This window comes from Physella acuta, unplaced genomic scaffold (genome assembly GCF_028476545.2).
Source record: "Physella acuta isolate Inbredline_101_S28 unplaced genomic scaffold, ASM2847654v3 ptg001058l, whole genome shotgun sequence".
Taxonomy (NCBI): domain Eukaryota; kingdom Metazoa; phylum Mollusca; class Gastropoda; family Physidae; genus Physella; species Physella acuta.
The window spans coordinates 1,528,987-1,545,768 of NW_026732575.1; the positions used below are offsets into that span (position 1 = coordinate 1,528,987).

Consider the following 16,782-nt stretch of genomic DNA (forward strand, 5'->3'; position numbering starts at 1 on the left):
TATTAGGGTGGACTGAGTGCTGTACATAGGAGAGAAGGACAGAGGAAGGACGGACAGGTGGAGATGGAAACATGAGCTACGGACTAGTGGGCGATTGACATATGGGAGATGGATAAAGGGGGTGAAAGATGGGCAAGAGACAAAGGGAAGGATGACAAAATATCCGACGGATCAATAGGTGAACGAATAGAGGACATGAAAATGGGCAAGTAAGTGTTGAAACTGTGAATTGACAATAGGGACATTTGGGGGTGTAGATTTTGGGGTGAAGATTTGGGGGTGGATATTTGGGAGTGGACATTTGGGAGTGGATATTTGGGAGTGGACATTTGGGAGTGGACATTTGGGAGTGGATATTTGGTAGTGGACGTTTGGGAGTGGATTTTTGGGAGTGGATTTTTTGGGAGTGGATATTTGGGAGTGGATATTTGGGAGTGGACATTTGGGAGTGGATATTTGGGAGTGGACATTTGGGAGTGGATTTTTGGTAGTGGACGTTTGGGAGTGGATTTTTTGGGATTGGACCTTTCAAAGTAGATATGTTCTAGTTATCAAGTCGAATTGGATGAATGGGAATGGACTAATGGAAATTGACAAAAAGTCGATTGAAATAAATCAGATTCGGAAAGGTATTGAATTAAATGTATTACAATAAATAATTTTGATTATTAGAAATGTTTAAATTATATTTAAAGTATCAATATCCTAAATTTGCCTGTTAAATTTTCCTCACGAAAGTGAGTACTCACATTTCAAGCCCCAGCCCTCGCTAGCGTGCCCCAGGTATTCACATTTCAAGCCCCAGCCCTCGCTAGCGTGCCTCAGGTACTTACACTTCAAGCCCCAGCCCTCGCTAGCGTGCCTCAGGTACTTACACTTCAAGCCCCCAGCCCCCCCCCCCCCCAAGATACTCACACTTCAAGCCCCCAGCCCCCCCCCCTGGTACTCACCACACGAGCTGATGATGACGACAGACTGCGCTCCCTTGTCCAGGGCATACTTGATGGTCGGCAGGATGGCCTTGAGCTTACGGCAGGCCTCCGAGACCGGATCCAGACTGAGGTCACATCGGATCATGACTCTCATGTTGGTTAGGTCACACTTGTCAATACTACGGCGTCGGACCTTTTTCAGCTGAAATGAGGTGAAAGGTCACTAGGTGAGTATTGTAAATTGTGACGGGCATCTTAACAATAAGAAAACTTAATGGAACTTGTATCGGAAATGTTGAGAAGACGGTATTTTTATTAAAGAATCTAAAATGTTACGAAAACAAGTGATCAATTCAATAATTATAACATACCTAGATTTTTTTTTTTAAAAACTCTATGTATTATCTAGTCAAATTACTACAATACAACAATAATTTGTATTTCTTTTAACCTTTCCACGATGTAAAGTAAATAAGTAGAGTTCATCTCTTTCATTATCCACGGCATATAATGGATATAATGGATAGTTCTGTGCCTAGCGGTGCTTAATTTCTCTAACGTGATTAAAGTAATGATCAAGGTTGGGTGGACTAGGGGACGGGTTTGAGAGTAAAGACCTATTAGAGTCAATACCCTAGTGACCTAGTGCATGGGTTCCCAACCGAGTGCCCGCGGGCGCCATGGCGCCCGCTGAACGATTCGTGTGTTCCCGCCTCTTACTATTCGACAGAGACAGAATATTTTTCATAAACATTATTTTGAAATATGATTTATTTTTATTCATTTGTTACAGTTTTAATTTTTTTTTACTGCCTAGGGATTGCTGCCCTGTTCGGGTCGCGACAGTTAGATAAGAGACATGTTCGTCAGACGAAACACTAATTAGGTGTTTTCTATAAAAAAAAAATTAACAGGCTAAAAGCGAGGTGCATAATTTATTGTATTCATAAGCAATGATCTATTAATAAACTATTATTATTAAAGTGATAGTTATAGTTCTTGTTATAATATACAAGAAAATAAATTATGGGAAAATGACAAGTTATGGAAGTAGTTTGTTGATTTAAAATAGGTGGTGCCCGCCACACTACCGATATTTTAGAATGTGCTCTAGAGTAACCCTGCCCTAGTGGCTAGACATAGCACCCGGATATTATAAAACAAAGTTCCCTTTCAAACCTGACGGTCTATAGGGTAAGTGAATTAGAGTTCACTTGTTTCTGTGATCTCGGCATATGAAGAGATTGTGTGGTCAGCATTATGACCAGCCGCCTTTACTTTCCCTAACATGAGTTAGGTGCCCATCAGAGTTGGGTGGACTCAGTGACGGTCTACTGACTTGAGCCCGGATTTGAACTCGAGACTTACGGGTTAGCAGTCCAGCTCTCTACCGCTAGACCACTCCTTCCCCAGGCTATCTTAGGTATTGTAAAAAACGAATAAAGCTCTAGTCCGGATATTAAAGACATGTACATGTGTGTTTGAACTGTACAACTACAGGACAACAAACACATCTACATGTGTGTTTGAAGTGTACAACTACAGGACACCAAAGACATGTACATGTGTGTTTGAACTGTACAACTACAGGACAACAAAGACATGTACATGTGTGTTTGAACTGTACAACTACAGGACAACAAAGACATGTACATGTGTGTTTGAACTGTACAACTACAGGACAACAAAGACATGTACATGTGTGTTTGAACTGTACAACTCACAAGGATTGTGTTGTCGGGTTTTTTCTTCCACAGCCACAGGTAATATTTGTCGCTGTTGATCACTTTCTTTGGTTCGGACAACTTACACAGGCGTTTGGTGGGGTTGAACTAGAGGCAAATACATAGAGGTATTTCTTACATGGGACTTAACTAAAGGTAAATATAGAAATATTTCTTACATGGGAGATAACTAGAGGATAAGATAGAAGTATTTCTTACATGGGACTGAAGGTAAACATAGAAATATTTTATAACATGGGAGATTACTAGAGGCGAACGTAGAAATATTTCTTACATGGGACTTAACTAAAGGTAAACAAAGAAATATGTATAACATGGGAGATAACTAAAGGAATAACTTAAGGCATACACATAGAAATGTTTCTTACAAGGGAGTTAACAAAAGACAAACATATATGGGAGTTACCTAAGGACAACCATAGAGATATTTCTTTAATGAGAGTTGATTTTCTTACATGCGAATTTAAAATAAATGCACACATACACATATATTTTACAAGGGAGTTTAAGTTAGTACACACACAAGAAGAGGGGAGTAGGGGGGGGGGGTAGGATAGTGGCATAAATAATCACTCAATTGAGACACTCGGCAACACACATCATACTATGTTGACATGTTCCTTCTACCTCTGCAAAATTTAATATATAAACACAATTTACGTATCATAAGTTCTTAATATTAGAATCTAAAATGTATTACTAAAATGTAGCAAATGAAAACTGCAGATAATGTTAAAATAAAAAACGTTGATGCTTCGAAATGCAATAATGTATTTACTCTTTTAATAAATATTGACGATAAAAATAACCAAAAGTGGTACTTCTTCGATGAAATGGCAACAAAATTATAAGAAAATATTTGAGGTATAGAAATTTAAGACTGCATAGGAAACAATTATGGTAAAAAATGTTGAATTTTAATTTAAAGTTCTTCAAAGTACTGAATACAGAACTACCAAATATTTGTACAGAAAAAAACACTAATGTATAAAAATGTACACACGTGTACAAAATGTACACCTATGTGTACAAACGTTAACGGAGTTCAAACAGTGGCTGTCACGGCTAACCGTCTGCCGGTTAAATTTAACCGGTTCGATATACTATTTTATTTATAAACCTCGCAATTGATCGGTTAACCGGACAGGCCACGTTTATTTCGTTGGTTAATTTAACCACATTGGTTATTTTAACCAATGTTAATAATAATAAGTTTTAAATTTTCTTTTGGAATAGAATTTAAGTCATAACCCTGAATGGCTTAGATTTAAAGGCGGCGAAAAAAACGTGACCGGTCGAGCGTGACTTAAAAAACCAGTGAACCGTGACAGCCAGATGCGAATGGTGGAGAATGTCGTCTGCTAAATAAAGTCCGAAGCCCCTTTGTAGCAGACGTAATACTAATTCTAGAATAAATGTTAAGTTAATTTTTGGTAAATAAATTTTAATGATATATAAACGTGTTTTTTTTAAACTAAAATATATTCTCCACCATTTTAAAAACAATTTTAATATAAAATTTATATTTCTAAAAAAAAATAAAAAGAAAAGAATTATTTTCTTTTTATAAGTTTATTTTGCTTGACAAGCCGGCTTATTTTTTTTTTTTTTTTTTAGTTAAGACACGTCACTTCCGGCCACGTTTTTTTAGGCCGACCTCGCCGATCTAGTTTCTCTAGCCAATGGTGCAGCTAATTCGGCAATGCGTTTAGTACATCTTGCCTGGAAAATCAACAAGGATATTTAGAGACATGCAGTTGGACAGAGGCGTAGCGAGGGGGGCGGGGGGCAGTGTTTCTTCCAGACTTTTTTCTCCGGGGGGGGGGGGGCACTTGAAATTTTCGGGGGGGGGGGGGGCGGTAAACTTTCTTCGGGGGGGGGGGGCGGACACTGTTAAAAGTATATATTTTCTATATAAATTATATAACTTTCATTTCGTTCGGGGGGGGGGGGGCGGTAAAAAATTTTCGGGGGGCTTCGACCCCCCGAAGAGATGCCTGGAAGAAACTCTGGCGGGGGGGGGTACATATGTTCCCGGGCGCCGACCTTAGGGGGCGTCAAAATGGGTTGTAAAAATAAATTAAAATCTCATTTTAGCTGCAGTTTTGCATTGTAAATATTAAAAAATATATCGGGGGGGGGGGGGGTGCCAATTGAATGTTTGAGGGGAGACGTTCAAATTGGAAACTGAAAAGTTTTTCCAGAGGGGGGCGCCAAATTAAAAGTTTGTCCCCGGGTGCTGGGAAGGGTCGCCTCTGCAGTAGGATGATAGGATATAGAACGGGGAGATTCTGCCTGATGCAGAACTTACACACCAGAAGTTAGTTCATGACACGTCTGTTTTATTACGAGAAATGCTTTTGGTTCTTTGATATAAATTTTAGAACAGCATTTAGATAAAAAAATCTGGTAAATTTTATTGGTTTAAGATTTTTTTCTTACATTGAATGGACACTAAATCTTGAGTTACTACAGAAATTGCACGCCCGTCAATAGTTAACGATTGCTGCATTTAAAAACAAGTGCCAAGTCAAGTTTATTCCACAGCATTAAAATGTTAACCACAAGTTGGCTCTGTGAAGGCAATTTGTCATTTTTTTTTGTCTAAGCAGACTTAATATTTTCAAATAAATGTGTGTTTAAAATGTCTAATTGTATACCTGCGTTTAAATTGTGCATGTGCCTCTCATTCAGAATAACAGTGTTCAATCACTAATCGCGGGTGTTTAGTTCAAGGCCCACCCGCGTTAACTAAGAGAATTTCGGCGAAGTAGGGACACTATACTTGAGATGTTATACATTATTAGGTAGAATGTTGTGAAGTATTCATAACGATGGATATAAAAAACAGATAAACGCTAAGAATTCAAATATTGCTCTTTTAAAGGCACCATTTCTCGATTTGTTGCGGTATATTCAGTACAGTACATAACTTCTTGCATTTCCGTATTAGACGCTGGCGTTACAGAACTATGAACCAAGAATAGGGGATTTCCTAGCTTTGATTCTTTGCTTGAGTGAACATTGTCTTGGGCACTGTCTTGGAGATGCCAATTGAACTTCTGAGCTCCAAAGAATGAACCATACTCGAATCCCAATCTTCAGCGACGTGTTGAAGCTCATGAGCCTTTCAAAACAGGGTTTCAAGATGTTTAATTTGAAGGAAAGCCTCTTCCTCTTGGTCATCTAATTCCGTTATTCTCATATTCTACTTTTCTACTGATAATTTAGATAAAATCCTCCCGTTTATTATCAGTCCATGGTTGAGTATGGACGTCAAGCGGATCATTAATATCTTCGGTATTTATTTCACTAAAATCATTTTCTGCCTGTGTTTATGTTTAACTAACGGCAGAATGATGAATGCCCAGTGTAATGTGCACCACTTAATAATTTTAAAACCCATGAAAGAGAATGTTTGTACCACACCATTCAGCTCTACATTTTAGCACCACAACGTCCACTCTACATTTTAGCACTACACCTTCCACCTCTACATTTTAGGACCGCACAGTCCATCTCTACATTTTAGCACTACACCTTCCACCTCTACATTTTAGGACCGCACAGTCCATCTCTACATTTTAGCACTACACCTTCCACCTCTACATTTTAGGACCGCACAGTCCATCTCTACATTTTAGCACTACACCTTCCACCTCTACATTTTAGGACCGCACAGTCCATCTCTACATTTTAACATCACACCGACCACCTCTACATACTAGCACCACACCGCCCACCTTTATATTACCATTTGCAATGAATGTTTCTAAAAATAGCCCAACGATTCCACGTACCTTTAGAGCAGATCGCTTGACTGGCTGAATCGGTACACCGTTGGGCGGGTATTTACGCTTGGGTGAGGCGAGTCGACTCCAGTCCACGGTCCTAGGATCGATGTCTGACCTGAAGGGGGGGGGGGGAGACAATCGAAACGGTTACTGGATCTACTAGCATGGCAACTATCCGCTATAAGAAAAACTTTGATTTCAAAAATAAGAAATGAAAATTACATTTTTTTTAGAGACAATCACTGTTCTAAAGCATATTAATTTAGTAACAGATAAAAACATTTAAACCAGTTGTATCTATTAAACGGTAAACGGTTGAAACTGAAAAAATAAACAAAATCTATACCCCTTCCCCATTTGAAATAGCACAATATTTTTAAAAAATGTAAATTAACCCTACCCTATCCAATTTAACAATATATCACGATCTTTACCCAGTGATGACTAAGTTGCAGTAGTTTACTAGCACGGGTGAATTAAAACCAGTTATTTTGGGAAATACCAAAACTTGTGTGCTATAAAGAAAAATGATACAAGGAAATGTAGAAAAAAAACTTACACGGGAGGCTTAGGATATTCACCCTCCCAACAGCAATGTCTGAAACAGGGGAGAGAAGCGAGATTATACGAAAAGTAGAAATTCAATGACTTATCTCTCTTTGAACACATCAAGTGAACAAAGGGAGACTAGCATAATTTACCTAAAATTTATTATTTAATTGAGTTATCTCCCGTTGTACATGGCATTATTAAGAAGCTGAATAAGCGAACACACATTAGCACGACAAACAATAATGGTGACTAGCTAGCAAAGTTTACACAATCAAAACCTAAACAGCTAATTAAACCACGTGTATCCAAAAATAGAAACTGACCTCGCTCCAATAAACTCGCCGCAGACGACCTTGGGTATTGCCAATTCATCCAGCCGTTCAGATGTTTCTAGAAGTTATGAATGGAAATAATCACCAGAGGTATTTTTAAGTATGGTTATTTAAACTTTCCCTGTTTATTTAAACTTAGGCGCAAATCCATTATGTATAAAGATAATTCATGTAAAACTGTATTTCGAGTCTTAATGTTAAATACACAAAAATGATTTACATTGTGATCTAGAACAAAGCAAGTTTTATGTGAATTTAGGCTTCTTTCATTACTATGTTTCTTTTTTAATCGATTTCTTTAATGTATCTCTCCCCCTCCACCCCACTCCCAATCCCGAATTTTTCGGGGGGGGGGGGGGGGGTAGACTTTCTTCGGGGGGGGGGGGGGGAGACTGTTAAATGCAAATATTCTCTATATACATTCCATTTCGTTCGGGGCAGGGGGGGGGGGGGCAGTAGACTTTCTTCGACCCCCCCCCCCCCCCCCCCGGAAGAGATGCCTGGAAGAAACTCTGCCAAAAGTTTAGGTGCCTCCCCCACCCCAGCAGAAAACGACTGAACGTAACACTGATATGATATTGCGAATTCAGTTGGAAAATTATTATAAAATTATTATAAAATATTATAAAATAGTAGTTGGAGATTTTTATTTTTCTTGGCGATCAAATTTTATCGCTTTGCGACTATGATAAACAATGATAAAATCTTGTACTATTCCTAATCCTTAATCTGATTTTAAATTAGGTTATATAACTCAGCTAAACCTTACCCTTATCATATGGTATACAGTATCCAAATTAAATAAAACCAACTAAACGAAACAATATTTTTTTCTAAATTATTAGCGTAGCATTGAAGCAAGTAATAAAATTCTATGTTTTGATTTAAATTAAATGTATGTGAAACTACTTATTGTAAATAGTGTGTCCTGTAAATATTGTGTAGTGAAATTGTTTGACGTTTGTGAACGATTGACGTTGTATCGAGTGAACGAGCTCAGCAAGGGAAGCGACTCTGTTTATGTTTACATTGTAACGTGGGTTAGATGTAAGGGAGAATACTAGACGTACACGGGAAGTAAGTCACTCATGTTTACGTGTGTTGTGAGACGCTTACACGTTCTGACATGGGTATGATGTGTTGGATAATGACAGACATTAATCAGTTTCTATTAATATCTGCTTTGAGTCTGATGTTGTGATTGTCATCACATTCAATCGTTAACAGGGGCTACTGAAGAGCTGTAGGTATACGGTATGGGAACTAAGGTTTAGAAGTAGTTAAAACATCGACCTACCGAAATGGGTGTGGTTGCAGCATTCTGGTTTAGGTGGGGGGCGCTTGGTGATCCAGTAGACAGATTTCCTAGACACAAGGTCAGAGGTTATGTTATTCAACAATAAGAGCACATGAGGTCAAAGGTTATCTTTTACAACAATGGCAGCACTAGGTCAGAGGTCATGTTTTACAGAAATGTAGCAGTAGGTCAAAGGTCATGTTATTCAACAATGACAGCACAAGGGCAGGGATCATGTTATACAACAATGGAAGCACTAGGTTTATCGGTTATGTTATACAACAATGGCAGCAATAGGTTTATCGGTTATGTTATACAACAATGGCAGCAATAGGTTAGAGGTCATGTTATACAACAATGAAATCACTAGGTTTAGAGGTCATGTTATACAACAATGGAAGCACTAGGTTAGAGGTCATGTTATAATACAACAATGGAAGCACTAGGTTAGAGCTCATGTTATACAACAATGGAAACACTAGATTTAGAGGTCATGTTATACAACAATGGAAGCACTAGGTTAGAGGTCATGTTATACAACAATGGAAACACTAGATTTAGAGGTCATGTTATACAACAATGGAAACACTAGGTTAGAGGTCATGTTATAATACAACAATGGAAGCACTAGGTTAGAGGTCATGTTATAATACACCAATGGAAGCACTAGGTTAGAGCTCATGTTATACAACAATGGAAACACTAGATTTAGAGGTCATGTTATACAACAATGGAAACACTAGGTTAGAGGTCATGTTATAATACAACAATGGAAGCACTAGGTTAGAGCTCATGTTATACAACAATGGAAACACTAGATTTAGAGGTCATGTTATACAACAATGGAAGCACTTTGTAACAGTATAAACCACACTGAACACAAGTTCTGAGGTTTTTTATCCGAGAATTACATTGACACCTAACCTACTTATTGTGAACACAGATGTGTCCTTGACCCCTAACCTACATGTTGTGAACGCAGATGTGTCCTTGACCCCTAACCATATGGTGTGAACACAGATGTGTGTCCTTGACCTACCTGTTGTCCTGGTACTCGCACGGCAACCGTTTGGGCTGAGCTAGCTCATCGATACGGTTGGTCACTGGGGAGGGTTCAAGGGGTTGGTCAAATACATTCATAAACAGTGGGGGTTCTAGGGGTTGGTTATAAACAGTGGGGGTTTAAGGGGTTGGTCATAAACAGTGGGGGTTTAAGGTGTTAGGGTATAGGGTTTTATGGTGTTGGTCAAATACAGTCATAAACAGTGGGGGTTTAAGGGGTTGGTCATAAACAGTGGGGGTTTAAGGTGTTAGGGTATAGGGTTTTATGGTGTTGGTCAAATACAGTCATAAACAGTGGGGGTTCTAGGGGTTGGTTATAAACAGTGGGGGTTTAAGGGGTTGGTCATAAACAGTGGGGGTTTAAGGTGTTAGGGTATAGGGTTTTATGGTGTTGGTCAAATACAGTCATAAACAGTGGGGGTTTAAGGGGTTGGTCATAAACAGTGGGGGTTTAAGGTGTTAGGGTATAGGGTTTTATGGTGTTGGTCAAATACAGTCATAAACAGTGGGGGTTTAAGGTGTTAGGGTATAGGGTTTTATGGTGTTGGTCAAATACAGTCATAAACAGTGGGGGTTTAAGGGGTTGGTCGAATACAGTCATAAACAGTGGGGGCTTAAGGGGTTGGTCAAATACAGTCATAAACAGTGGGGGTTCAAGGGGTTGGTCATAAACAGTGGGGGTTTAAGGGGTTGGTCCAATATAGTCATAAACAGTGAAGGCTTAAGGGGTTGGTCAAATACAGTCATAAACAGTGGGGGTTCAAGGGGTTGGTCATAAACAGTGGGGGTTTAAGGGGTTGGTCGAATACAGTCATAAACAGTGGGGGCTTAAGGGGTTGGTCAAATACAGTCATAAACAGTGGGGGTTCAAGGGGTTGGTCATAAACAGTGGGGGTTTAAGGGGTTGGTCCAATATAGTTATAAACAGTGAAGGCTTAAGGGGTTGGTCATAAACAGTGGGGGCTTAAGGGGTTGGTCATAAACAGTGGGGGCTTAAGGGGTTGGTTAAATACAGTCATAAACAGTGGGGGTTCAAGGGGTTGGTCATAAACAGTGGGGGTTTAACGGGTTGGTCGAATACAGTCATAAACAGTGGGGGCTTAAGGGGTTGGTCAAATACAGTCATAAACAGTGGGGGTTCAAGGGGTTGGTCATAAACAGTGGGGGTTTAAGGTGTTAGGTATAGGGTTTTATGGTGTTGGTCAAGTCATAAACAGTAGGGGTTTTTAATGGTTTCGGGGGTGATGTCAAATTAAATCATATACAGTGAAGGTTCAAGGTGTTAAGGTATTGTCAAACTCAGCCATAAAAAGTGAAGGTTCAAGGTGTTAGGGTATAGGGTTTTATGGTGGTCAAATACAGTCATGAACAATGAGGTTTCAAGATGACAGGGATCAGGGTGATACTCAAATACAATACAAGAACAATAGCGAGTGTATAGGTAGTAGGGGTTTGTATAATATACAATAATATACAAGAATACAAGACAGGGTTCAAGATAACATGGTTGATGTCATTTAAATAAAAGAACAGCTGAGAGGGTTTAAAATACAATAGCTTAGGTAGTTATTCAAATAAAAAAAAACACTGGAGAGAGATTAGGGTTCAGCCTAAAAAAGGGTTTATTTTATTATTCACGTACAATTAGAAAACTTTAAAGAGTAGGCCTATACAACAAAGAATTTAGGTAGCTTTTTCAAATACACGACAATCACTTTAGAGAACGTTTAATATATTTATGTTGTGATTTAAGCAAAGTAGGTAAAAGTAAAAGCCAGTATAAGAGACGGTAAAAAAGTACAAACATTTAGCATATAAATGGGTCATCCATCAGGAATTCACACTTAGGGAGTAATAGGATGGATTGAGTGGCTTCAGACAGATGTGAAGCAGTGTACCTCCTGGAGTGGGGGGGGGGGGGAGTTTGTCAAGGGAACGGTTTGAAAATTGAAACAGATTATTTGTATCTATTTGATAAAAACCAACATTGTGAAATTATAACTACTTCCATTACCATTATGACTTGTTTATTTTTAAAAGGGGTTGGGGGGGGGTGTATTTACAACGTATGTTTAAAGGGTGAGTTGATTTTTAGTGAAAACAGGTAGTTAATCTTTTAAACCAATGGTTTTAAATCTATCATTTATTAAGCATGAGTTTTTAACCCGTAACATATCTATCATTTAAGTATGATTCTATAACATGTAACGAATCTACAATTTAAGCTTGGATTTATAACCCGTAACAAATATATCATTTAAACCCGTCACAAATCTGTCATACCCCTACACCCCCCCTCCCCCCACCGCAGTTCTAACACAGACAGATCCTTACCTTGACAATCCTGCCACCGCTCAGGATTCGCCCCAAATTTGCCCCTCATGTCCTTCAAGAAGTTGTTGTTGTGATCAGGATCTATCTCCCCAGGCTTGCACTGCTTCTTCTTGCCCTTACCATCGCTTCCCTTCGCGTTTTCGTTCGCTCTTGCTTCACTCTGTTTCCGCTCGTTCGCTTTCGGTTCCCCCTTCTTCGCTTTGTTCTTATTCGCTTCATCTTTCTGTTTTTCTTGCTCGAAGTTGTAGTTAAAAGTCCTAGGGAAGTAGGGCTTGGGTTCGCCATTGCTGTAGAAGTCATCGGATTTGAGATACGAGTAACTGGAGTTGTTGGCGCTCGATGGTTGGTAAGTCTTGGCGTTGTATTGGCTTTCGTATTTGATCATGGACAAGGGGTCTTTGACTAAATAAGGATCAAGGGCGTCGTTGTAGGTAAAGTTGAGCTTAATGTCTAGCTTGTGTTTCGGACAGGGGAGGTAGTTACGTACGTCGAACGATGTCAGTTCCTCGACGTAGCTGCGGTTGGTGTTGGAGGGAATGTGAAGGTCATTGGACGCCGTGGGGGTGGTTCCAGTGAGGGCCGAGGGGTTTCCTCCATAGGAGGTGGTGGGGACGTAGCTACTGGTGCCGAAGTTCATGGTGGGGGTAGCTGGAACACACTCAGATTTCAAAACACCCGTTGAGAGAGAAGATGCTGCGTACCGCAGAATGCTGAGCAATGGGACAGCTCTCCGTCAGAGTGTGCCTCAAGAGTTTTGCATTCATTCATTCTGTAAGGCAAGATGTGAGATTGGTAGGCTGCAACTGTGAGTAACGGTTGGTGTTGTAGTTGTGTACGTTCTCAAGTGGTTTTGCGGGTGTAGACTAGTTCAATGAACACTCGTATTTTTTGGGTTTTGGGTTAACTGATTTGGTAAGTTAGTTGAATGATTTGGTAAGTTAGTTGAAGGATTTGGTAAGTTAGTTGAATGATTTGGTAAGTTATTTGAATGATTTTGGTAAGTTAGTTGAATGATTAGGTGAGTTAGTTGAATGATTTGGTGAGTGTGATAGTTGAATGATTAGGTAAGTTAGCTGAATGTTTTGGTGAGTTATGTAGTTGAATTATTAGGTGAGTTAGTTGAATGATTTGGTGAGTGGGATAGTTGAATGATTAGGTAAGTTAGTTGAATGATTTGGTAAGTTAGTTGAATGATTTGGTAAGTTAGTTAAATGATTAGGTAAGTTAGTTGAATGATTAGGTGAGTTAGTTGAATGATTTGGTGAGTGTGATAGTTGAATGATTAGGTAAGTTAGCTGAATGTTTTGGTGAGTTATGTAGTTGAATTATTAGGTGAGTTAGTTGAATGATTTGGTGAGTGGGATAGTTGAATGATTAGGTAAGTTAGTTGAATGATTTGGTAAGTTAGTTGAATGATTAGGTAAGTTAGTTGAATGATTTGGTGAGTGGAATAGTTGAATGATTAGGTAAGTTAGTTGAATGATTATGTAAGTTAGTTGAATGATTAGGTGAGTTATGTAGTTGAATAATTAGATGAGTTAGTTGAATGATTTGGTGAGTGGAATAGTTGAATGATTAGGCAAGTTAGTTGAATGATTAGGTGAGTTATGTAGTTGAATAATTAGATGAGTTAGTTGAATGATTTGGTGAGTGGAATAGTTGAATGATTAGGCAAGTTAGTTGAATGATTAGGTAAGTTAGTTGAATGATTAGGTGAGTTAGTTGAATGATTAGGTGAGATATGTAGTTGAATGATTAGATGAGTTAGTTAACTGATTTGGTGAGTGGGATAGTTGAATGATTAGTTAAGTTAGTTGAATGATTAGGTAAGTTAGTTGAATGATTAGGTGAGTTAGTTGAATGATTAGGTGAGTTATGTAGTTGAATGATTAGATGAGTTAGTTGAATGATTTGGTGAGTGGAATAGTTGAATGATTAGGTAAGTTAGTTGAATGATTAGGTGAGTTATGTAAATGAATGATTAGATGAGTTAGTTGAATGATTTGGTGAGTGGAATAGTTGAATGATTAGGTAAGTTAGTTGAATGATTAGGTAAGTTAGTTAAATGATTTGGTGAGTGGAATAGTTGATTGCACACTCTGGGTTTTTTTTTGTTTGGTTTGTATGTCCGTGCATTGTGTATTTCTTGGTGTGCTTTTAAATAGCTCTTTGTTTTCAAACGTCAAATGAGAATAATAACCTTTTTTTGTTTACATCGTCACTACACTTGCCCTAATCCTAATTTTGAACCCTAACCATTTATCCCGAATCAATCAATACGGTTTTAAAATATACCTCAGTAAGGTACAACATTGCATTTCTTAGATGCCCCATAAAGAACATTTAAACACGATGTTAAAAAAAAGCATTCAAAGAAAAAAAGAGAATCAATAGTTGTTATCGATCTCCTTGGAAGTTTTATCTAAATTTATAATGAAAGCAGGATCGTGCCCCGTCCATTGCATGGATAATTTGAGCTGAAAAGGCTTAATTGGCCAGATAAATTGTCATGGTGGAAAGCCAACCTGCCAATTACTGACCCATCAATGGCCAGCTGGATAGATTCTTCTTTGAAGAATTTACATATCCAATTACTGGTTTTCTGTGGGAGATAAACTCTGCTTGGACAAAATGAGGTAAAATTGTATCATGCTTCACCGAGGTCAAGTTTTAGAGTTGAAAAAATTAATAGTTTTTATGTTTAAACAAACTATAATTGTATTAATTTTAAAACAAAAGTAAACTTTCATTGTGTTTTATAAATAGTTTCGTATGTAAATAATAGAGCTGATCAAATAATACTCACAAACAAATCCCTAATCGAATATAAGTAGAAATAGATTTAACCATAAACATCACTGGACATAAACTAAGTTTGGTTTGAGATTTATATAATAGTTTTGAGTTAAACTTGAGGTTTAAGTTACGAATAATATCAGGATTTGAGTTTAATATATCTATCATTTGGTTATACAAAGTAATTTAGTTTATTGTGCTAGTTAAATGATAAAAAGCTCATGAGATAAGTTCTAGCTCTGCTTCCGATCTTAACCCTAACCTCACCTTGGCGAATACTTTTATCGTAAACACCTAGCTTTTAGCCTTGCTTCAATCCTAACACCACCTTGGCCAATACTTTTATCGTAAACACCTAGCTTTTAGCCTTGCTTCAATCCTAACCCCACCTTGGCCAATACTTTTATCGTAAACACCTAGCTTTTAGCCCTGCTTCAATCCTAACCCCACCTTGGCCAATACTTTTATCGTAAACACCTAGCTTTTAGCCCCGCTTCAATCCACGGCCGACGCTACCTAGGCGAACTAGGCGGTCGCCTAGGGCTCCATCCATAAGGGGCGCAAAATGTTTAATCGCTATTATCAAAAAGTACCTAATAATTAATAACTTTTATAAAGGAGTAGCGATATATTGGTAGAACCCAGGACGAACTATCAATCTTGCACCCCCACCCCAAAATTAAAACCATATAGGCCTATATTTATTCGCGATGGTGAAAATGCAACTCCACATCCCTAATTTGGAAAGGTCGGGGCGCTTTTTACAAGTCGCTTTGCCTTTTTAATTTGGTGGCACATAATTGATGTAGAAAACGATTAAATAAGTTCGTTCTTAAAATTTCGAACATTTCAAACGGTTATTTAATTTTAATAGGGCTTGTAAGTCTCGCTTTCACTGACTTTGAATTAGAAATCTGTCCTGGTGTAGAGAGTTTTGTAATGACTGGGTGTTCATAGTATTGTACTTGTTGGTAAGTTTTGATGAATCGTTTAGATCTGGGAGTAACGTTGTAAGGCTGTTGCTGATATGGTTTCGTAGGTATAAAGTATCGAAGTGTTAAAGTGTCGTATTTTTTATTTGACTGTTGTCGTGTAGTTGAAGGTCTAGTGGAATCGGATTTGCAATAGAGAAATGAGAATGCAGGTGATGAAGTATCGTAGTTCTGGAGTTCGAGGGTATTGATTCTTGTGGTATTATGGTATCGAAATATATTGACTGTTAAAGTGTAGTAGTAGGTCCAGTGAAATCGTTGTTGGTTGGGAGTACCGTTTGTAGAACTTGGTGAAGTTAAACGAGTTGGTGTAGTAGTTTTGGAGCATCGAGTCTAGTTATGTTTAGGTATCTAAGTTTGATATATGTTGTGAATGTAGTAGAGTATATCGAGTAGTCGAGTTTATCGTAAGTTAAATGATTTCAATTCAGAACGGAACACACTATTAAGAAATGTAGACGTTCTCTAGCTGAAAAATCTTTAGTTTTTTTAGGAATCTATATTACCACTCTTAAAGTATTACTATTTAATATTAAACAGGATGGAATTTATAACTAACCGTAAACTTTGTTTTTTTTTTTTCAAATTATAATCTTTTTGTAGGTAACCAATAATTATAGCAATGTCTAAAACATTTACCCCTGTTTGATTTTTTGAAAGGTGTCCCTTTTTTTAGGGATCCAAAATTTTATAAAAAAAAACGGTTGACAATATGCACTTAAAGTAGTGTCGTCGAACTTGAATGGAAGTATGTTGTAATAACGCTATCGCTTTTAGACTTTCAAACAAAACCTATACTTAAGTATTCAATGGGTAAAATATATTGTTTTCACAAGGTTACATAGATAATATAAAACATTTTAATATAATAATTACGTAATGAAATTTAGAGCATTTTATTGTGAATTTTAAGCATTTCATAGTTACACTTGGTTAAATAAGCTAT

At 37.9% G+C, this 16,782-nt stretch overlaps 1 protein-coding gene across 1 annotated transcript in view; it reads right to left on the minus strand.

The window, feature by feature from the left end:
• LOC131955229 (uncharacterized) overlaps window positions 1–16,782 on the minus strand; it is a 37,948-nt gene that overhangs the window by 18,435 nt on the left and 2,731 nt on the right. Inside the window, exons 2-9 of the mRNA XM_059319251.1 lie at window positions 12,049–12,817; window positions 9,692–9,755; window positions 8,653–8,720; window positions 7,347–7,413; window positions 7,031–7,069; window positions 6,478–6,586; window positions 2,657–2,764; window positions 951–1,134 (exon numbers count right to left, since the gene is read on the minus strand). Of these exons, the coding sequence (XP_059175234.1) occupies window positions 951–1,134; window positions 2,657–2,764; window positions 6,478–6,586; window positions 7,031–7,069; window positions 7,347–7,413; window positions 8,653–8,720; window positions 9,692–9,755; window positions 12,049–12,685 (1,276 nt within the window). The 5' untranslated portion in view covers window positions 12,686–12,817. The remainder of the gene's footprint in view (window positions 1–950; window positions 1,135–2,656; window positions 2,765–6,477; window positions 6,587–7,030; window positions 7,070–7,346; window positions 7,414–8,652; window positions 8,721–9,691; window positions 9,756–12,048; window positions 12,818–16,782) is intronic.